The 23,475-nt window shown below is 35.5% G+C and overlaps 1 protein-coding gene across 7 annotated transcripts in view; it reads left to right on the top strand.

The window, feature by feature from the left end:
• NRG1 (neuregulin 1) overlaps positions 1-23,475 on the top strand; it is a gene marked incomplete at both ends in the record, with an annotated part of 207,454 nt that overhangs the window by 61,516 nt on the left and 122,463 nt on the right. For 5 of the 7 annotated variants that reach the window (XM_084231879.1, XM_084231877.1, XM_084231878.1 and 2 more), the window contains 2 exons: positions 698-748; positions 3,001-3,051. The exons of 1 other annotated variant lie outside the window; for it this stretch is intronic. In XM_084231879.1, coding sequence (XP_084088005.1) covers positions 698-748; positions 3,001-3,051 — 102 coding nt within the window. The remainder of the gene's footprint in view (positions 1-697; positions 749-3,000; positions 3,052-23,475) is intronic. One more of the 7 variants, XM_084231875.1, reaches the window with a different exon arrangement.

Here is a 23,475-nt window from a genome sequence, read left to right as displayed (position 1 = left end):
TTAGGTAAATAGTATAATCTCATTTATTCCACGTAAAAGGGAGTAAGAAATCAAGTTTAAAGTCTGAACACAACTATAACAGTTCCTGTGATTATGTGTGCCCATGTGTGCTTCCTTTCCTTGAGATTAGGAGCTGTTTCCTTACTCTGTATCCTCCCCCATGTAGACTGACATGTGTCTCATATAATAAGACCTCCAGCTTTGTTACCATTGGCAGTTTTATATAGAGTTCAATGCTATAATTTGATGTTTTTCATCAATCAATACTAGAACCATTACTCGCTTTTGTTTTTGAACACAAATACAGTTTTCCAAAGATTGTTGATCCTATAGCTTTGATTTCTTTAAAGTTCTGCTCTTTCTGCCTACTTCTGCCTTTCTTTCTGACAAACACTTAGCCTCTTTGCCATATGTGCTCCTCCACTGATTCCAGTGGGGACTGTGAATTCTTGCTAATTATTCCAGCACAGCTCATCTCATGCTTTTTGCCCAAGAAAGAAGAACTAATCTGGATGGTAGTTCTCACTTGTCTGGATGCATTTTTCACTCTCTGTGTGGATAAAGCCTGGGGTCTCATCCCCTGTGGCAGTACTTCTATTCTTTTATACCCACTTTTAGTTTGAAGGCAGGCTGTGGAATTGACTCCCAGCCTCCTGATTATACATCATAATATCCTATCACCTTTTCTCTTTTGCAGAGATCATCACTGGCATGCCAGCCTCAACTGAAAGAGCATATGTGTCTTCAGGTAAGGAAAATAAGCTCATCAAATTTTACTAACCAAAGTGACACACCTAACTGCTGGCTGCTCCTTCTACTAATCAAAACCCTTCTGCACCCAAATTTCAGCTGCTGTTCTTGTTTTCTGCAACTCTGTTTCTCTTCAATTCATCCTGTCTTTTTAGATTTTACTTAAAGTTCTTGCTCTCCCTGAACTTGGGTCTGAAAGATGCACGAGAGAAAGAATTCTAATCTAAATACAACTTTGTAATATTAGATGAGTAAAGAGACATTGGGATATCAAATTCAGTTTTTCTGTCTTTATAGGTGCTTCTCTTAGCTGCCTCTGTCCTCTCTCATCTATCAGAGTTTATTTCTGGATAATGTATTAATCTCTGAGCTCTAGTTGTTGAGCAGAATTCTAATGACCACTTGTGGTCACTAAACTTAAAAGAAACTGTTAGAGCCTGACTTTAAAAAATTTTAATTTGTTTCTCATTTGTCTATAAAATTTGTTAATAGAAAGAACTGTTAGAGCCTGACTTTAAAAAATTTTAATTTGTTTCTCATTTGTCTATAAATTTGTTAATAGAAAATATAGTCTCAGTAGATATTAGATGCCTAAAACCCAACTCTACTTATGCTGCCTATATAACAATAATTCATCAATATTTCCACTACCTCTGAATTTAATTAATATATTGTGAAATGTTTTTAACTTTTTTCTTTATCCTATGTAAATCAATACTTAACAGAAACTTAGACTATTTAAAAATTAATCTTTAGTAGGAAGTGAGTTTTTGGAGATCTATTAAAAAATGATCTCCACAATGTAATATTTTTGAATGGTACAGTGCAGTTAACAGAAATTTTACATCCATATAATAATAAAAAAATTGTGAGACAATACATTCTTATTCTTCATTTAAGAAATGAGAAAACTGAAGTATTAGAAATGTTAAATTATATATATCAACAAGTAGAAGAGTATTCTTTCAACTACTCCATGTTTAACATTTTGGCTTTATTAATTTTTATTATCATTTATACTTTATTAAAGTTATAGGAGACTATATATTCCAACACAGCCTTTTTCCATCTTTCACTGTTGTTTACTCTTCTCTTTGAAGTCAGTGTTCATAATTATGAATTCTAAATTCTTCTCTATTCTAAACTGTTTTGATCAAATTTGGACATCCTGCTAAGATGTACCTATTTATATTGTAGGGTAGTATGATCCTGGGGTCTGAGAGGATCTAATTTTTCTGTGATAGAGATAGGGATAATGATAAAAACAGAGATGGAGGAGTAAGGGAGGAAAGAAAAGAAGAGGGAAAAAGAGATAAAAGAGAAACAGAAAAGGAAAAATTGTTGCATTATCTGAATTTCTCCACCTTTCGTTCTGGCATTTCTTTAATGAGTTCAGTATGAATCTGAGCTTTTACATTTATGTGGTCCTTATCTTTGGGATTTGGAGTGACTATTGTTTTAGGATATCTGACTTGACTCTTTACGACTTTCTGGTTTCTGAATTTCTATTCTTTGATATTAAGTTGCTCTTATATTTTACTACTAACAATGTAGGTTCCATGCTTTTTTCTGCATGAGTTATGTTTTATGCTCTGTCTGTATGCTTACTTAAAGTTTCTCCTTCCTTGACCTTGCTACCTAAGAGAATCTTGCTACTCACACCTCCAGTGATAGTACTTTGTATTTATTTAGCATGTTTTGTTTGGTCCTGATGGAATTGCTCTAGTGGACTTTGCATGAACTTTATTCAGCATTCTGTTTGGTCAGTATGTTTATGCGGACCAAGTTGCCTAAAAAATTCTCACTTATTGTTTTCTCTATGCATGAAAGTTGATATTCTTTCTGATTATGTGGATTATTGTCTGACTTCACATTTCTTAAAATCAAGACCACTTCTAAGAGAAGGAATTATCTGTCTCACCTATAGTTTGGATCTGTTCAGAGTAGTATTTCTAAGAAGTTTATGTAGCAGATGGTGTGTGGGAATATCCGTGCTTATGAATCAACTCCATTTCCATCTTTTTTAAAAGTCGAGACTTCAGAAATTTTTCAGGTCGAGACTACAGAAATTTTCCTATGTGGTCTTTGGATATTGCATATATCTTCCTTTGATTGGAATGCTTCAGCTTTTCTGTTGCACTATTTTCTGGTGCTCATTTTTTAGATTATACCCAAACCTGGCAAGTTTCTAATTTAAGAGTCCAAGCAGCATGACTCAATAAAACCTCGTTCCACTTTTATGTTTTATAGAGTCTCCCATTAGACTATCTGTATCAACAGAAGGAGCAAACACTTCTTCATGTAAGTATGTTTAAATATTCTGCTCACTAGTCTTTAACCCAACACAATGTCTGCCTCCAGAGATCATGTTCACGTTTTCCCTGTAACCTTATTGAGGGTTAGTGTATTGAGTATGGGGGCAAAATGGTGTTTGCTTTTTGGAACACAAGGGTCCCCTGCTTTGTTTTGTGCAACCAGATAACCCTTCCCCCTAAGATATACATGAATTTGAAATGATACATGTGTGTTAGTTTGAGGATAATGTGGTGCCCTCAAATGTAGGAAAATGACCACATAGCTTCTGAGGCCTAGTTCTAGGTGAGAAATAGAGAATATTATGGGCTTTTGTTTTTTTTTAATGTCTTGATAACTTCAGAAACTGCCTGTGGCATGATACCCAGCTGTTTGGGGCCTCTATTCCAGAGCTCCTCAGTTCACATATAAAGTCCGCTGTGATGGAGATGGGAATCTATATATAGATGCCCTTAATTCAAATTCGATAGCAAGTGACTAATTATGAAAATGTTTGAAAGCAAGTCCCCAGGCAAGATCTCAGATTAGTTTTCATCTGTTTAATGTGAAATGTGCTTTGTGCTCATGGAATTCTACAACTGTTAGATTGATTGGTGCTTTGTGCTGTGTCAGGGGAACATCAGAAATTAGCAAGGACTAGTAAAAATAGTTTTAATACTTATAAATTGTGAATAGCGTAGTATTAAATTTTAAGATCCAACAAGGGAATTATCAAACCTTCAAAATAAAACATAACTGCATAGTTTTCTCCCTTTACCTCTTTATTTAAAGCTATTTCTGGGTTTGATAAATGCTCAGTTGTTACAGTCCTACCTGGAGAGTGTGTTTTAAGAAACAATTTTCTTTTGCTATTAGCATGGAAGGAAAAGAGGGTCTATACTTTTGGCAGCTTCAGTTGTTTTGTCAGTCTGTTTACATACAACCAGGTTGACCCTAAAGCTTTGCCCTTCAGGTTGCTTTTGTGGTACTAGAACTGTAATGATATGCTAGAAACATATTTTTCATATTATGAAGTATGTTGTTTTGACTACATTTTAGCTACATAAAGCATCATTTAACTGCATTGACACTAACAATCTAGTAAGATCTAACAGGAAATGAAATGCTAGGAAGTACTAAATTGGCTTCCTCTGTATTCTAAGGACCCTCATTACATACTCCAAAATGATAATCCATGCTGGGGAAGTTGGGATATTTGTTATTTAATTCTATTTATAAAAAGATTAGTATAATTACAGAGATTCTAGCTAACCATTTTAAGGAATCATGTTGAGCTTTGTTTTATATTTTTAAGTGTTTATTATACAAAAGCAAATACCAAGTTTTTCTTTATTGGCACTTTGTATGGGAATAATTTCTCCGCTGCGTGATTCATTGAATAAAATTATTGAAACCTTGTAATTGAAACCCTGCATGCTATCATTAATGGGGCGATGGATGCCGCTCTTAACTGTTTCTGAGCAGTTTGGGAATGGAAGAAATAGTTCTTTTGCATTTTCATAACTTAAGGGAGCTAAAAAGAATCTCTTGTTTTACATTTCCACTCATTGCAACACTGTTGAGAGAAAAATAATTTTGAAATCGGACTCTTTAACTCTCAGCAGAATTAGTTCCTGATATTTGGTAATGCTTAAGAGTAAGAAGGAAGGTTGTGTGTGCTATTATGTTCAAATATTTCAGTGTGCTATTTTCATATATCACTCCCTGTTCATGGTAGGCTCTCAGTAAACATTGTTAAATTGATAAATGAAGGCATTTTTTAAAATTTCATGAAAATATGCCCTATAATTTGAAAATATTACCAACAGCGGGATGATTCTAGGTCCACTCTTGGTTAGAACAACAAATGCAGTGTGAGGCACTCACTTAAAGGCAGCATCAGGTAGAACTCTGCATTGCAGAAGAACTGTGATGTAAGCATATCTCCCGTCAGTAAAGGCTGAAGGTGACATTTGAAGAATCAGCACCAGCAATAAGCTGGACTTAAACAGTTCAAAATTTATGCAGACGTCAAAGGCCTTGGAAATGTTCACATGAGTCAGAAGTAGTAGTTTTGAAGAATAGGTTTCCTTTCACTTTATTTTAGCAAGAAAAGAGACGCTAGCAAGGCCTTGTACTTGACAATGAAACCTGGCTATTAAAATGAAATTATGTCTGTGTGGACTACATGCTCTGAACTATTGACATTGGTGTTTTCTAATATAAATTTTGAAGAGTCTTTCTAAAGTAGTTTGGACGCAGCAAACATATTATTATAACAATTTGGTGTGATTTTTGGGTCAGTGAAAGGAAGGAGAGACAACCCTGTGTTAACTTTTACTTCTATGGGTACAAATGTAGGCACATAATAGGGAAATGCTTGGTCCCTCCCTGCCAGTCCTATTTTTGAGCATCTCACTGCTGCCTCTTGAGCTGGGTCAGTAGTGTAGGTTAATGTTCTTGGTCTTGCTCCAAACACTGCCTGAAATGCCAGCTCTGCTGATCTCCTTTTTTTCCCCAAACCTCTGCTTGACCTCAACATTTTCCTAGTCTCCTCTGTAATTCATGTTGGAGTATAAAAAGCAAAAAGAAAATAAAAGTTGTCAACCCCTATTTATCCTAAATAATATTGCTAATAATTTAGTATAATCAGTATTTTCTTTTCTAACTTTCTACTTATTCATCATCCTTCTAACTTAATGTATCATAAAATTTGTTCTCAAGTCATTAAATACTAACAGGGTTTATCTTTAAAATTAATTTTTTTAATCACTGTAACAAAAGCAATAAAAAAATTGCTTTTGACTGGAGATTTTAAGGGATTTATTTTTCATCTACAAATACCTTATTTACTTGTGCTTCCTTATGATTTGCTTTTCCTCTCATTTTGTATATATTGATGAATTATCAAAGTTACCAATCCTTTTGTAAGGCCAATTTCACTATTTTTCTTTTGAAACTTGCAGCTTGCTTTGCATATTATTTTTAGAGTTCTTACATATTTTTAAAATTTCCTTGTAATCTCTGGATAAATAGCATCTTTTTCTTTTCTTTATGGCAAATGAGCCATCTGTGACTTAAAACATATAATTTGCTAAATGACTGTCCTGTTACACACAAGTGACAGGAGTCACTTTTTAGAAGTACTTGAACCATACAAAACATTCAATAGGACTATCTTGTTCCTTTTTTATGTAGAATCAGCAAAAAAGTAAATGAATTTTTTAGAACAATTCAGAATGACTTCTCTCAGAAGTGCCAGTTGCCAGTGACTCTATTTTACAGACAATTTTATCAAATGCTCTAGAATAATACACTTGTTATACAGATACTTCACTGAATTAAATATCATCCATTCCAATTTACAAATGAAGGAAAAAAATGAAAAGTCTAATGAATAGTAATAGGAATAAAATGAAGATAAGTTTCTAAAAAATAGTCTTAAATAACGATGTTTCTAATAATAATAATAATAATAATAATAGTGATAATAATGGCAGCAAACATATACTGAAGCCTTCCTGAGTGCCAGGAGATTTACATGGATGATGACTCATAGTTCTTACAAGCCTTATCTATATTACAGATGATGAAACTGTTGTAGCTTATCTAAAGTCACACAAGCAGAATTCAAACCCAATCAATATGTTAGTCTGTTATCATGCATGAGTTTTTGTTGCCTCAAAGAAAAAGCCTTTAATGTTAAAGGGAATGAGATTCTGTGAATGGACTACATTCTGTGAATGTAGTCTTTGATACATGATCAGGAGTATTTGTGATGGATAAAGGTAAATGCATTCCCTGAGGCAACTCAGCCCCACATGGTCTCTCTGTGGCACACTGAGGCGTGGGTGACAGGAGGTGAGGTGAAATGGAAAGACTTTGGATGAACTCCTGCTCTCAGATCTAAATCCTCGTGCTGTAAATTACTGTGTAACCATAGGCAAGTTCTTTAACTTCTTTGAGATGGAGTTTCTATGTCTGTAAAATCTTATTTATCCCATAACTATACGGGGTTGAGTAAATGAATGTGTCATTTAGCCCAGCCTTTCTTTTAGGTGGTCTCCCTTATTATGGAAGAGAGCTGGTACCTGAAAAGGCAACATGGCTCTTGGAAGAGAGAATAGAAATCAGGGGCGTCTTACTTGAACATTGCAGGAAAATATCTTTATTGTTGGAGGAGGAAAGGAATTTGTGATTTCCAACCTAAATGATGATGCTGAAAGCTATATGGCAAGAAATTGCTATGCCTTTTCCAAATACTGCATATTCATTTTAAAAGGACCCATGCAGGAAGTCTGCTTTGAAATCTCTGAATGAAATGAATGATTCAGCCTTTAATTTGGCACTTGAAAAGAAATGGCTGAAGGAAAAAAATCTTTCCTCTGTAGAGACATTTGTTATAATGAGATACAGCATTTCCAGTTGGGAATAGCACAGTAATATGTATTGATTAGATTGGACTAGTCTGCTTGTCCATTGGTGAGATTTAGGGCTACAGTTCTTATATTCCAGCCTCTGCTATAGCTGACTTATCTCCTTTAATGGTAGAGAAAACTGCCAAGACCTTTGCTAAATGATTCACAGCTGAAAAAATGGCATTTCAATTTCAGATCTTTATTGGTGTCAAAATATGAACTCTGTCCTGTCACCCGTAACTTCTAATTGAATGCAAATTGTGTTTCCAGATTATTAGAAACATGGCATTTTCAAGGGTGTGGTGACTGTCTATTGTAGAGAATGACAAATTATCATGCATCACATAGCAATAAAAGAATAATTTTAAAAGGGAATTTACACAACTGGTATTATATCTATTTTTCTGATTGCTTGGAAAGTTAGTTCTAGATTTTTAGGACACTACAGTGATGTGGAGCAAGAGTAGGGGCTTATCTATCACAGCCATCCACATGTGCTGGCAAGCCACTGCCTATGTGTTCAGTTCATAGTTTTGTGAGTGAGTATATCTTACTTTCTTTTACTTATTGTGCTACCTGCAACTAAAGTATCATTCTTCAATTCTGTTTAAAGTCATTTAATGTATGTCTCTAGTGGCCTTACACTATTGGACAAGATAATCTCAAGACTTTTGATAAGGCTTATAACTAAATCATAGTTAACCATTTGTATTTAGTTGAAATTAATATTTTAGAAAATTATTTTGAACTGCATAACTATATTCATGCTCTCTCTCTATATATATATATTTTATATAACTAACGTTTATATCATACTGTATAATTTATAAGGAATAATTTCGTGTTTTCTCATTATCTGCACAATAATCCTAGGGTTTAGATTTCTTCCCATTTGTTAGATAAGGGACTTGAATTTGACATATACAAATTTAAAGACTAAGTAGGTGGTAGAACAGAAATTTAAACATGAATTTTTTTAAAGATTTATTTATGCATACAAGTAATGGGGTACAGGGCCTCCCTGGTGGCTCAGGTGGTTGAGCATAGCACTGTGAATCTGTCCACAGCCTCTGCAGTGTAGGTTCGATCCCGGCCAGCCAGGGAGATACCCACGTGGCATGGCAGACCTTGCCTCTCTCACCCACTGCTCCCCTCAGCAGCGTATTTCAGTCAGTCTGCTTGTTCTGTTCCCTTCTCTGTCTCTGGTGAATCCTCTCACCCTCCCTCATATCTGACCTGTACCCTGGTTCTTGTATGTATAAATAAATCTTAAAAAAAGAAATGGGGTACAGGCAGGAGTGTGTGTGGGGGGGAGGATTCACCAGAGACAGAGTGGGGAACAGAATGGTTGAATTGACTGAAACACATTGCTGAGAGGAGCAGCAGGCGAGACATGAGAGGTGTACCACATGTGGCTTAGCTTCCTGGCAGGGATCGAACTCGTGCTGCAGTGACTGTGGACAGCCCTATAGGGCCGAGACTTAGCCCCCTGCACCACCAGGAAGGCCCTAAACCTGAATTTTTTAATTTCAAATTGCATAATCTTTTATTACAAACTTTTATTGGATCCGCACAGCTAGTTTAAGGGAAAGCCTGTTTGTGTGCTTTGGGGCTGGACATGGTGTAGTTACATGCATCTGAAGAAGTGGGGACCTAACCTATACTTCTAAAATAACATACTGATTGTAAACCAACAATTACTCAATCAAAATAATACAATTAAAAAGATTATAAGGGCCTCCTGGTGGCGCAGTGGTTGAGCGCTGGGTTGAGAAGCTACCCACAGCCTCTGCAGCACTGGTCCGATCCCCAGCTGCTCCCCAGCCACCAGAGGAGGGTCCCACATGGCGCGCAGACCTCTGCCGCCCGCTGCTCCCCTCAGCAGTGTACTTCGGTCCTTCTGCCTGCTCTGCTCCCCGCTCTGGCTCTGGTGAATTCTCTCACCCTCGCTTCCGACTCTACCCGGTGCGCGTATAAATAAATAAATAAACAAACAAACAAACAAATAAATAAATAAATCTTTAAAAAAAAGATTATTAAAATGTATAAATAAATAAATAAATAAATCTTTTAAAAAAAGATTATAATCACACTTATATCACTTATTCCAAAGTCAACTTTTACTGAAATAACTCTGCTTAATGAACAGACAATTAATAGTACGATAAAAGAAGGAAAAAAAAGTTGGTCTTGAATCATTCGAGTGATTTGTTTTTTGGCTTTGTTGCTGTGTTTGGGAATGATGTTCTCAAAGTCTCCTATTTCCAGAGATGGAATAAACTTAGACCAAGCATATTAATAGGAATTTAATCTTCCTCAAACAGGCAAATCTTCCTCAGTGGTAGGTTGTTTAATGGCTGGGATCTTTGTTTTGTTTCCTTTGAATTATTCCAGGCTAGTTACTATGTAGTTTATTACATAATATCATAAATTCTGGAAATTATTTGTATGATCACCAGATTCACTAGCTGGGAAAGATCTTACTTGAAGCAATTATTTCTCAGTATTTTGTTCTTTGGGGAGCTTTTGCCTGAAAAAAGAAATACTCTCTTCAATTTGTATGTGTGCATGTGTTTGTCTTTATCTTTTTCTGGAGGGTGGGGTATCATCTGGGACAAGGAAGGACATCTTTATTTTTCCTGTTTTAAGACAATTTTTAAAACTGTGGTGGTTTTAATGATTAGGGATAGATCAATGACATGGATTACTATATATTACACTATTGAATTTTTCTTAATGGTGAACTGAAGGCAAGAGAATGGAGACATAGTTATATACTAAGAAAGCATCTAGGAAGACAGAGTGTGCAAGATTTTGATAAATTTACTTATCCTGAACTTGGAGTATTTTCTTAAATCTTTGTTTTTTTTCCCCCAAGTTGCCTAAGGATCTGAGAAATAGCAAGATGGGAACAGAAGCCTTTATAGGAAAAGGCCCTGGATGCTATAGGAGACAGCCCCTCCTACAACCATTCTCCCATCCCCCAGAATGAAGAGAGTAAGATAGAGAGGCAACAAGATAAAGTAGCAAAACAAATATGAACAGTGATTTGTCTAGGAGTTTTTCAAATGTAAGTGAAAGAAATTCAACTCCAAAGAGCTTAAATATAAGGGGAGTCTATTGGCTTACATAACAGGCCCAATTTGATCCAGAGACCCAAATGATATAATAGGGTTGTTTCTTAGTTTTCATGCTTTGTTTTTCTATTCATCCTTAGTGGGCTTTCTGCCTAAAGGGAGATAGCTGCTAGAAGTCCAGACCTATATCCCCTCTGCTCCGGATCTAAAAAAGAAAAGAGTATGTACACATTATTTAGACAGCAAATTTTAAGGAAAAATCTGATTGGCCCTGCTTTGGTTATTTGCTGCGACCTAAAATAATTACTGCATTCAGGGAAATTAATGACTCCGGTTGAGCAGGCCTGGGTCAGATATCTGTGCTATGTGTGTCTGGGTAAGAGAAGCAGATGCACTCAGTCCTAAGGGAACTGTATGGTATAATATCCATACAGAGGGGAAGGTTCTCTACCTAAAGAAGATAAAGATGATCTAGACAGGCAAAACTGGCACAGTCCTGTGCAACTGATAAGCAGATAACACTAGTAGAACCAGGATATAGACACTGGTAAGAGAACAATAAAGAAAAAATGAAAGTAGTTGTTATTGAAAATTCTGTTAAATTGGGCAGACAGAACTAAAGCAGGGTTGCCAATTTACAGAAAGGAATGAGCTAAAAAACTGAAGACTATTGAAATGCTTTTATTAGTACCCATGCACACATTTTAATCATTCTTTGTAATGCCCACTTCTCTAATTCAGGAAATTTTACTTACTTGAAGAAAAATGATTTGCAGTTTGCAAAGTAGAATGCAAGGCAAGATTTTAAGATCTGTAAAACGTTCTGACTTTGGAGTTAAAAGTCAAAGAGAACTTGATCTAGATTTTTCCTTTGTTAAGTCCATGATTAATTAGATTTTGAAAAATTACTAGTTTCTTTCACCAGAGTAACTGTGTGTTGATTAGTAAAACAAAGATACTTAGCCTATTCAAAACTCAGCAGCTCTTATTGAAGTGTAAGAAGTCACAATAATCAAGACTTTATCAGACTCAGACATCATTTCTGAAACCTAAAGGAAATAATGACTCCAGCAGTTCGTCTGTGGGCATCTCCCAAGTTTCTCCACCCTATTATTGATCTTTTTGAAAATTGTTGATGTTACGGAACTTAACAATATTTTCTTCTATGTATTTTATTGTTGCTTGTCTTACAGCTAAAGCTTTAATCCATTTGGATTTTATTTTTGTGTAAGGTGTGAGTAATCCAACTTTATTCCTTTAGGTGTGGGTTTCCAATTTTTCCAGCATTCTTTGTTAAAGAGACTGCCTTTTCCCCATTTTATGTCCATAGATATTTTATAATAGATGAGTTGCTGGTATGTGTGGGGATTCATGTCTAAACTTTCAATTCTGTTCCTTTGGTTCATGTACTTATTTTTGTGCCAATACCATATTTTAAAATAATGTATTACCTTTGTTTTTCTCCTTTTTTATTTTTTTTCCCATGTTGATGGGTTTATTTACCCAAAAAAGCATTATAAATCTCATATTGCAAATTATAATATAGATGATGTACAAAAAGAGTAAAACTAGGATTTTCTTTCTATACAAGGACCAAGTTATTTTGTGACTAGACAACAGACTTGTTTTAATCTTTTTTTTTTTTAATTGTGGTAACTGGTTTGCAGTGTTGTTTGTGTTTTAGAGGTTAGCCCTATTCTTATTAAAATGCATCTTGCATAGGTGGTGCCTGGATATTTAATTCTTTTCTTTCATAAAGGTGCTGTTTATACATAGTTAAACTAATCATCAAAGAACTGCTAGAATGGCATTTTTCATTTTATCTCTCAGTCTACCAGAGGTCAGCAAAATCTTAAAAACCAATTATATGGGCAGTGTGGGTTATAGCCTAAAGCTCAACTCATATTCATTCAAGCCCATAACTATCTCTTATTTAGGAGATCCAGTGTTTCAGTAGCTTGTTCATCAAATGTGAGCTCTAGTCTTGTTCTTTACTCTGATGTCTTTCAATGAATAGTAAATGTTTTAAAGAAATGTGACAAAAGGGGGGGGGGAAACTTTGATAAATATTTAAATGTTGCAGGAACTTCTTTTTGTAATGCTAAAATTTTGAACTACTGACCTCTTCATTTCAATAGTAAGGGAAATTAAAACTTAGGTAGGGTTAGGCAAGTGGAAACTAAAGCCAAATTGCAAGTGCGGGATGGATTTAGATTAAAGTTCCATGACCCTGCTTCTGCTTTTAATTCTTAGGACACTGTTGTCTTTCCCTCTCTTTAATTTAAATAAATAATTAGTTAATGATAATTATTATTAGACCTGCTGAGTTTGCTAGGCAATAGCATCTCCTGCTGTGTCCCAGCATGGTGCTAGGAACTGTGATGTGTATTTCTAGGAGGAAAAGGAGTGGGGGGGAGCTGGTAGTTGGAAGAGTGAACAGAAAGGAATTTGGATGGAAAGAATTTGCAGTCAAGTGGAAAGGTTAATCATGGTTAATTGTATGTGATGACGCATTATCATAACACAAAGTAGAATATGGGGGTGTGAGGCAAAGTTTTAAATCAAGTTGTATTTTGAATAATATTACTTAAAATAGAAAATACTTATGTACATTGTGTATATGACTTAAAAGAAAATATTATTTGGAGTGATACCTTTTTTACTGTTGTCCTTTTATAAAGTAACCAGCTGCTTTTGTTTCACATTGAAAGCTCAGCCATTCTGTTATAGGGCAGCCCCGATACAAAACGGGGTGCCTGACTGTGGGTCCTCACCTGTGCGCTTAAATGGACTTATCAATACTCTACTGCAGGCACACACGAAAGGTTAATAAAAGGTTTATTTGCAAGGAAGGGCAAATGAGGAAATGTACAGCTCAGGGAGAAAAATGGGAGACAAAGTTTTAAATGTGTCCTACCCGATCTGCAGATCTGGAATCCCAAATGGCACTCTGAGAGCTGGCCGCGAGCCAGGAGCCGTGAAGCAAGGAGGCGAGCGATAGTGAGCGAGAGACCCCAAGGCCCACGTGTTTGGTTTTTATACCCAACCTGGCTGTTTAATTCCACCCTCAGGTCTCAGCCACCTTCCCTTTGGTGGTGACGGGATTTGTCTTTCCCAATGTCCTGATGGTTTTGGTCTGGAGTGGGGGTGGAGTCCACAAAGCCTGTATGGGATTAGCCAGGACATCCTTTCCCCCTAACAATTCTACCAAAAAATCAGAATCCTGAAATGTATCCTATTTAGAAAAGATGATAAAATTCTGTAATCTACCATTAAAAGGAGACGACTAAGATTAAGAGGTATCAGACGTTAATTCATACTCAATAGGGTTTTGAAAGTAGCCGGGGAATTTTAAAGGACTTAGAAATTTCACAGTATGGTAAATTGAATTACGATTCATTATCAGAAACTTACCTTGATACATAGGTGAGCTTGCAAAGATATGATATTTATATGAGGATGTCGTTTTTGGCGTCAGTGGGTTTGGAGTGCGGGGCCCTTGGGTTCACCGTGGGAAAGGTTTCACCAGAGCTCCCATTTCAGCAGCACGTGGTGGGTTTCCAAGGTGAGTTTCTCCACGAGGCAGAGATATTGGTTATATTTAAAGGGCAGGTTTATTAGGGAAAGGGACAGAACAGTAAAAGACACTTGCATAGACACAAGCACACAGAAAGAGCTGCCCCGAAAGGGACAGGTTTGCTAAGAGGGGCCTGCATGGTTGCAGGCAGGCTGCCTTGAGGAGAGCTGCCTCCTCTGAGGGAGGTCAGTGAAGAGAAGTCCCGGCATGGTACAGGTTACAGGCAGGCAGGAAGCTTCTGCCTTGCAGAGGGAGAGAGTTGGTGAAAAGCACCTGCACAGTGACAGGTGTGCAGTGGGAGTGCTGCCCTGAGCCTGTGCAGAGACGGCACTGATAATCGTCCTTTTCTCTTTGGGAGGGGCTCACTTCTCCCTAGAGTGGCCTGTTTGTTGGTGATTTTGGATAACTAGGCAAAACTAGAAAGAGACCAGAGATTCCAGAATGGGCCCACTCTGCATATCTTTACCCTCAGGTCTGTGCTCTTCTTCCTCTAGCAGTGTGATCCTGCTTGGGTCTTATGCCTTGTGATAAGGCACTGGTGCCTAAGGGTCCTGACCTCTACTGCTGGGTTAATGGTCATGTTATTTCCCTTGACCCCCACCTCCTTGTGTGAGTCAGGTTCTGGTCTTGGGGCACCTCCTTTCCAGGCTTTTTATTTTTGTCCTCCATCAAGGAGATGTTTTATTAAGTTACCTGGACATTTCTTAAATAATTTTTTTTATTATTTATTTTTACTTTCTGAAGACCATTGAATTGACCCAGAGGTAAGAGAAGGGGTAAACTTGAATATATATCTAATTATATTTTGAGTGACACATACCGTACAGTAAATTTAAATTATTAATCAATTAAAATTATTGAGTATTAAAAAATTAATTTTTCCTTTATGATGATTCCTCTCAATTATTTTGGATGTCTTCAGAGCAGTGATTGACAAGAAATTTCTATGTGATATGATTCATTTTTCAATTACAAATTCCCCATTCCCCTCTTTAAAATTAAAATATATTAAGAAAAAGTCTGCAAGAGAAAATATTTAAATGTTATATACAAATATACATTTTAATTAAAGATCTATTAATCAACCTATAATAATTGATGCCATTTACAAAAATGTAACTCTGAGACTAGATCTTGGTTATTTATAATTCTCATTCTACAAAGCTTGAAGAAGGAAGTTGCTCCCCCCCCACCCCATAAAAGGTGTGAAAATCTAACTTCTGATGAAATAGACCATGAGGAACCCATCTTGTCAGAAGGGCATATTTATAGTAAAATGTGATATGAAAAAATATGAAGAGGATTAGCCTTACATATATCTGAGAGAAATTATTTAAGTGACTGTAATAGTTTTTTTGGTAAATTTAGTACATTACTCTTTAGTTGATCCAAGTGGATTCATTTTCTTTCCTAAACTCATAGCAACTTCTAAATTTCAAGTCCCTGATGCTGCAAAGCACAAATACATCTTTGTTCAGATTTTCCTCAAGCTAACTGTGAAAAAATAAACCATAGGAGTCCTTGAGTATGTTTTAGGATAAATAGATTATAGGGGCAGGAGAATTACCTTGTATGTGCAAATGAGACTGTGTGTGTGTGAAAACAAGATAAGCTTTTGAAAGGAAATAGGTGACTCAAGGGCACATAAGAGGTTTATTGGAACCTTTAAAAATGTTTTTCCAGTGCAGGTAAAGGGAATTGAGATTTAAAACTGTACAGATTAGTGAAAAAATAAACAAAAATGAAACATAACATCCACAACACATATATACACAGAAACAAGAATTATAGTAAAATATTCTTGTTCTTTTAAGCATGTAGAACATTGGATGTGACTGAGTAAAAATGGTATGAGGAGTGGGCTGATAAAAGCTTCTGGTAGAGAAATAATCTTCACAAAGAATAGACTCAGCTATCGTTTCAATTTTCAAAATGTCATACATAACTCCCCCTCTTCCCCTCCTTTTTTTTTTTTTAAGATTTATTTATTCATGCACACAAGAGCTGGGGTGCAGGCCAGAGATGTGGGGGGTGAGAGGATTCACCAGAGACAGAGTGGGGAACAGAACATGCAGAATGACTGAAATACACTGCTGAGGGGAGCAGCAGGAGAGACAGGAGAGGTCTGCTGTGCCATGTGGGTTTCTCTCTGGCTGGGGCCAATTGCTCATACTGCTGTGCTTAACCCCTTTCGCCACCAGGGCAAACCATTTTTTTTAAAGATTTTTTTTTTTAAAGATTTATTTTTTTAAAGATTTATTTATTTATCTTCCCCTCCTTTTTTGAAGAGACCTCGGTATATTTAATTAAATTGCAGAGACTTGGATATATTTTATTAAATTGATTCTCTAAATTTGTGAAAAGTGTTCTTTGTCCCATCAAGGAGTAAAATCAAATTCTTGATTATTTTGTTGTTATATCAGATGTTAGACTATCACCCATCCCCAGCAGCAAGCTCTTGGTGGTCCTATAGCTTCTTGCTTTAAATAACAAACTTGCTATTTGTTCAACTCTGGTGTGCACATCAGCCCCACATCAGAATGTAAGGTCTTGGGAAAGGAATTTTGTTGCATTTGTACTTGCAGTTTTATAACATATCATTATGCTTATGCCCAGGAAATATCTATTAAATGAATATAAATATTTATTAAAATATAAATATCTATTAAATTAATATAAACATTAATAGTGAGATGATTGATTTTTAGTTTATTATTTAAAGTTGTACACATATATAATTATAAGAAAAATCTAAACCTTAAATCATGAAAAAAGATGTTTAAATATTTACAAATCAAAGTTTAAAAAGATAATATATTTTAGATAATTTTGAGATATAATTTTAGATAATTTTTAGAACATTTTGAGAAGTATTTCACAGTCTGTATGCTGGTATTTTTAGTTTTGTTTCCAGCTTTTATATCTGGAAAGTTTCTTCATTTCTTTTTTTTTTTTTTTTAAGATTTATTTATTTATTTATTTATTTATTTATACATACAAGCACTGGGTACAGTCAGAAGCGCGGGAGGGTGAGAGAATTCACCAGAGCCAGAGCAGGGAGCAGAACAGGCAGACTGATGAAGTACACTGCTGAGGGGAGCAGCTGGCGGCAGGAGAGGTCTGTGCACCAGGTGGGACCCTCGCCAGGCGGCCTGGGAGTGAACATGCGCTGCAGAGGCTGCGGGCAGCTTTGCAACCCAGCACTCAACCGCTGAGCCACTGGGGAGGCCCAAGTTTCTTCGTTTTATAATAATTACTTGTGTTGATGGTGATCCATAAGAATCATTTCTCCTTTGATACGATTATTACAAATTATCTGAAAATCTATTTAAGTGGTTGATTACTATTCTTGTGGTGCTGAAGAGTTGTTTGAGATTAAAGGAATGACACTATAGCATTAATAAGGTTGATTTTTATTACTTCTAAAAATAAAATTACTACTACTAATAATATCTTTGAATGAATATCAATCATGTGTCAGGTACTTTCATCTGAGAATAGATATTATTAGTTCTACTTTATAGATGAGGAAACTGACAGACAATTCAGTAGTTGTCAATGTCACTTAACAAATGGTGCCAAAAGCATGGTTCAGCCCTGCCTTCTGCACCTCCACATCCCAGGGATAGTAGATGTAGAGAATAAAGACAAAACCCTCAAAGGGCTCCTCTTCTGACCTCACAGTACTACTCTAAAGGGCAAGTAATCATGGAATCGCCTTTCTAAATGGTGTTTTTTCTCTAATGAGATTATATAGACCAAATCAATTCTGTGAATCAAGGTTCCTGAGCAAGATACAGAAATATATACAGGAAGTTTTGGGTACCAAATTATATTTGGTTGACCCTTGGATGATTTAGAAGGAATACCATAAACCTCTCCCCACTTCCCCTTCAAATTCTCACACATGAGGGGGTGGAGAGAGAATGATGAGCATGTTATGGTAGATGAAAGCATTTAGTAATCTGAAACTTGTATCATTTAAAGAAAAAAATAAGCATAATGTGTGATATGTAGCCTAAACTGCTTTGTTCTTTAACGGTAATTTTCAGGTCAGTTTTGAGATGTAGAATAAAACCATAGCTCTTTGTTTAAATTTCAGATTTCTGTGGAAGCTTATTTCATTTTAATAATCCCTACAGTAAGTTTTCTTTTGTATGTGTGTTTAGATTGACTTATTTTGTCAGTTTTTAGGTTCCCCCCCAGCCCCCACCCTAGGCAAGATGGCATTCTCATCCCCTGCTGCTATTAACATTTTAAATCATGCAGCCTTTTGTTGCACAATGGTGCAAATTCCAAGTGTCTGACAATAACACAGAAAATGAAACTTGAATGACATTATCTAAAAATCTACTTAAAGCCGTGACAGGTATTTTGTCTGTAGCAATATATAGTCTTGAACACATGAAGAATAAGAAATTGTGACTTTTGGGGTTTCTTTCTTTTTGAAATCAAAGGGGGGAAAAACAATTTGTCCTGGTTCACTAAAACCATGCTATGGATTTCTAAATAGTGTGGACAATACAAATACACAATTAACTGTACCTGAACTTGAAAGCTAATGCTGTACTCTATACCTATTTTATACCAGTTTTAATTTTCTCATTGTATATAGATACTCTAGCAACATTTTACAAAAAGGAATGTATGACTGTAATTAAAAAGCAAGCACTCAAGAAAGATAAGACACAACGAATTAATTGGGATTACAACTCTCCTTTCTGCATTGACTGCAAAAGCTTGGTGACCTGAATTGAGCCCACCAAAAGTGGGCTCAGGACTTCCTCCAACCCCCAAGGCTCTTCTTTAACATTTGTTATTACTTAGCTATTTTATTTGGCAGGGATCCCTCTATCTCATCTTCTAATGCACTGGCATGGTTCCTATTGCCAATAGCTTATATCTTACTACTGCTAGGGTAAGCGGCATAGCAGAACTTTCTAGCCTCTGCATCCTTATAAATAATGCATCTGGTTTCCTGTAACTACATGAACCCTTAGACTTTGGTAGGCATGTCTTTGTTAGTCAGGGTGAAAGAGTTGGGAGATAAATGGTTGGGGAAATAGTTGTAGGCAGTTATTATCACTGATCAGGACCTGACTCCATCATGTATGCATTAATCACTAGGTTAATGCTAATGGAATGCTTATGATATTTATAGTAGACATAAACAAGATATATTAAAGAAAATCTTTGCTGACAAAACTGCATGCTTAATTTAGGCAGATACCAGTTAAAGATAATACCTAATGCCCAGGTAGCTGGATGGTATCACTAATGGTTGGATTCGAAAGGAAGAAGGAAAAAATGTTCCATTTATAAGTTAATAGCAAAAAAAAGGGAATGTCTATCATACCTTTCACTTCACAGTGTTTATCAACTTTGATAATTAAAAATTAATGTTTCACTTTTGAGCATCAGAGATATCAGTACTTGAATATGTGAAACCAAATTTTAAAAGAGAAATCTTTTATCAGTGTCTTTTAAAATGTACCTTTAGACAATGTTAATATAAAATAAGAATGTTCCACTGCAATATATACCATTTTCTTCACAGACAACCACCATTGAGCATTAATAGGATGACAGTGTTCAGCTTTAAAAATATGTTGTAAGGATAAAATTTTTAAATCGATTTATATATTGAATGAGAAGCAGGTTGCTCTAGGGCCTAGTATACTTTCATCAGAATTAATTGAAATAAGGAAACATCACGTTTCTAACTAGATAAAGGATGATGTTAATCCTGATCATTTTATTATTGATTTCTTTAATTACCATCAATTCATATCTGAACATCAATCCATATTTGTGAAGATAATAGCTTCTAACTTTAATAGCAAAACTTACTTGGGCACCTCCAGCATCTGCGATGTCAGTGATTTTGTAGGGCCTATGCAACTATCAAAATTGTCAGTCCAAATATTTAACACATATTTCTTTAAATCATATTGAACTTCCTAGCCAGTGAAACTGGATTCTACAAGCAGCTAGTCTTTAAATGAAATTATCAGATCTATATCTGCATGTATGTAATATAATTTTCTCTTGATTTTTGTACTACTCTGTTTTTTCTATTTCAGATTGTCAGAATTTCTATGAAATTAAAACATTCATGTAACAATTCAGGAAATTTGGTTAACTATACTTTAAAACTGCATTGTCATCACAAGTAAATAATCTTCAGTTCACATAAAAGATAATCATAAAATGTATTATTTGTTTATTTTAATCCACTTACCAAAAATATCATGTCAACAAGCCCATCATCAAATTACTATTATTGCCTATTCTATTTTGGTGCATGTTTTGTTTTCATGGTAACTGAGGATGAATTAGATGGATTTTTTTTTTCTGTCTCTGTCCATTACTTCCAAGTATCTCTTGCCTAAGCATGGTCCCTTCTGGAACGGAACCTCTGCATTCTTATTCTTCGCTAGTCAAAACAAAACTGTATCAGAAGGAAACATTTCCATAACTGGATCCTGATAGAAGAAAAAATCTCAGAAACTTAGACACACATTTACAATAAACAGTGTTTCCTTTTAAAAGAGACATCACTATGATGATGGATCTATGGTGGTGGGAGAACCTCAGGGACTACACCTGAGGTTTACTGTACAAAAATGAGTAGCAATGCAAGAAAATAAATAAATTAAAAAAAGAGAGAAATCACTCCATAGTGTGTCTACCACACAAATAGAATCTATTATAAGACTATGGCCTCTCGTTTCTGAAGTATTTGTCTTTGTACCAGATTGGAATTAAGAAAACTAAGCCCTCCATTGTAATGTAACACCATTAACACCTTGAAGCAGGAACCATTGCCATCTCTTTCCCCAGTGCCCCTCCAACCTACTTCTCTTAGTCCTGTGTAGAACCTTTACACATATTAGACACCATCAATAATTGTTGAGTAATTGAGTGAATGAATGAAAAAAGAATAAAGGTATACATTTTAAAAAATAAATCAGGAAATCTGTGGCAGAAGATGCATTGCATGAATGCCAGACCTTCCCTTTTCATTTATTTGAATAATTTTTATTTAAAAGAAATTTTTTATGTTTATTGAGATAATGTTGATTCACATAACAGTATGTCTTAAGGGTGTAGATTTACACTTCTACAACTGTATGCTATTTCACCACACCCACCACCAAAGCCCCAGTAATTCTCCATTACTCCCACATCATCACATTCCCCATCTGGTAGCTTTAACCAAAGTCCAATCTGCTTTTGTCCTACTAGATGCCTCAGATCTATTGTCAGCTTTCTAGGTTTGTCTTTGTCTTTGACCTTTGGTTTGGTTTCTCTCTATTCCACTTATAAGTGAAACTGTCTAGTATTTCTCTCCTCTGACTTATTTTGCTTCCAGCTCCATCCATGTTGCTGCAGTAGCATGAGTTTAGGTTTTTTTTTTGATGGCTGAGTAATACTCCATTATGTATAAAGACCACCTTATTGATCCATTCTTCTGTTTTGGGGCATTTAGGTTGTTTACGTATGTTAGCTATTGAAATAGTGCTACAATAACCATAGAAGAGCAGGTTTCCTTTCAGATTAGTGTTTTTGTTTCCCTTGAGTAGATTCCTAGGAATAGGATAGCTCAGTCGAATGGCAAATTCATTTTTAATCTTTCGAGGAACCTCCACCCAGCCTAACATAGTGGCTAGGCATGCAAATAAAAATGACAAGATGCCACCTCGCACATGTGAGAATGGCACATATTAAAAAAAAGAGAGGGAGAAGCAACAAGTGCTGGTGAGACTGTGGGAAAAATAGAACCTTTTATATTGCTGGTGGGAATTGAATAATTTTTGACTTGCAGTGGCATGATGTTTTCAAATAATGAATCAATTTCTTAATAAAACTGAAAGATAGAAATGGAATTCCCCTGCTAAACTTTGAGGTTATGGCACATATAACCTCACCTTGTTTACCTTAGAGGGCATATGAAACAGAGGGGCATCACACTGTTTATAAAGTTTTTTGATTTATGTCCTTACTGGCAACATCATTTAATGACTTGGTTTGGTTTCATCATGACCAGAGTTAAGTCACATAGCTTTATTAAATGGATCATGTAAATTAAATTCTGGTGTTGGGAATAGGTGTGCTAATCTGACAAGTAATCTCTCCAAAGTGGAAATTGTAATATGAACGTGAACATACACATTCTCATTCTCATATTTGCTATTGTTCTCTGCTCTCCCTCCTCTCTGCTCCTATGTCATTCTTGTGTGATATGTATATGTATGTGTGTGTGTATGTGTGAGATATAGATATATATATATATATATATATATATATATATCTGACCTGCTTCTGTTTTTCTCAGTCTTCTATTTTCCAAGGTGACTCAGACCTTACAACTCATAAAATTTGAATCATGCCCTCACTCTTGGCAGATAACCTCACTTGCTACTTCAGAGAAAAGAGACTGTAGGATGGAACTTCTTTTTTATTCCAGTTGCCAAATCTATAAGCCCCAGGAAAATGCCTGAAACATAAGTAGCCACTTAGTAAATGTCTCTTGGATGGATGCATGGATAGACATTTAGATAAATTAACATGTATCTAGGGTGTTTAGTAATGTTAGTTCTTTTCATTATATATTATATGGTAATTTTAAAATCTGAAATCTACTGCTTTTGAGAACCAGGTCATCCTGAGGTTTTTCATTTTTCACCTGCCAGTCTATGAAAGTAAGTTAGTTTAAATGCTGAACAGCAAATTTCCTAATTTATCCCTATATGTTGGCTGAATTACAGTAATATCATTTCATTTTGAGTTGGACAACTCATGCTTTTACTCCTGTTTTTTTGACAGCTGGTGTATCATAAAAATAATGATTTTGTACCCATTTAACACACTTTTGCTATCCATAGGTTATTTTTAAAATCATCTCCAGGAGTACAGTTAGCTTTGAGCCTGAAATGACTAAAAATATTTTACTTTTCATTGTGCTTTCATTTATTTATTACCTTCATTTATTACCCAATGACCTCTCTCTGATTTATTTGTTGGTTTTTTTGTTTACATCCCCAAATGCTTAATTAAGTAAATTGTAAATTGCTTGAATAGTAGTGATTATATCAATAGACTCTTTGCTTTAAGGGTACAATTTATGAACAATAATTTAGCTTTCGGTATGCCCATCCAAAATTTTTTTCTTTGTATCTTTTTGTGAACAAAAGGGAAGAATGAGGGGGATCTGGTTATACCTGATACCTTTGATATCAGTCAGTAGTAGACTGCAGTAGTAGACATTTAGAAGGATATGATAAAAGAAGAGATTGAACTAAATCCAGGTATTTAACCTAGGGTTAAGGGGACTTAACCTGAGGATGGGTTATTTGTC

The sequence above is a fragment of the Talpa europaea genome, assembly GCF_964194135.1.
Source record: "Talpa europaea genome assembly, chromosome: 4".
Classification (NCBI taxonomy): domain Eukaryota; kingdom Metazoa; phylum Chordata; class Mammalia; order Eulipotyphla; family Talpidae; genus Talpa; species Talpa europaea.
The sequence above is the reverse complement of the archived record's forward strand: the minus strand, read 5'-3'. Positions and strand labels throughout refer to the sequence as shown.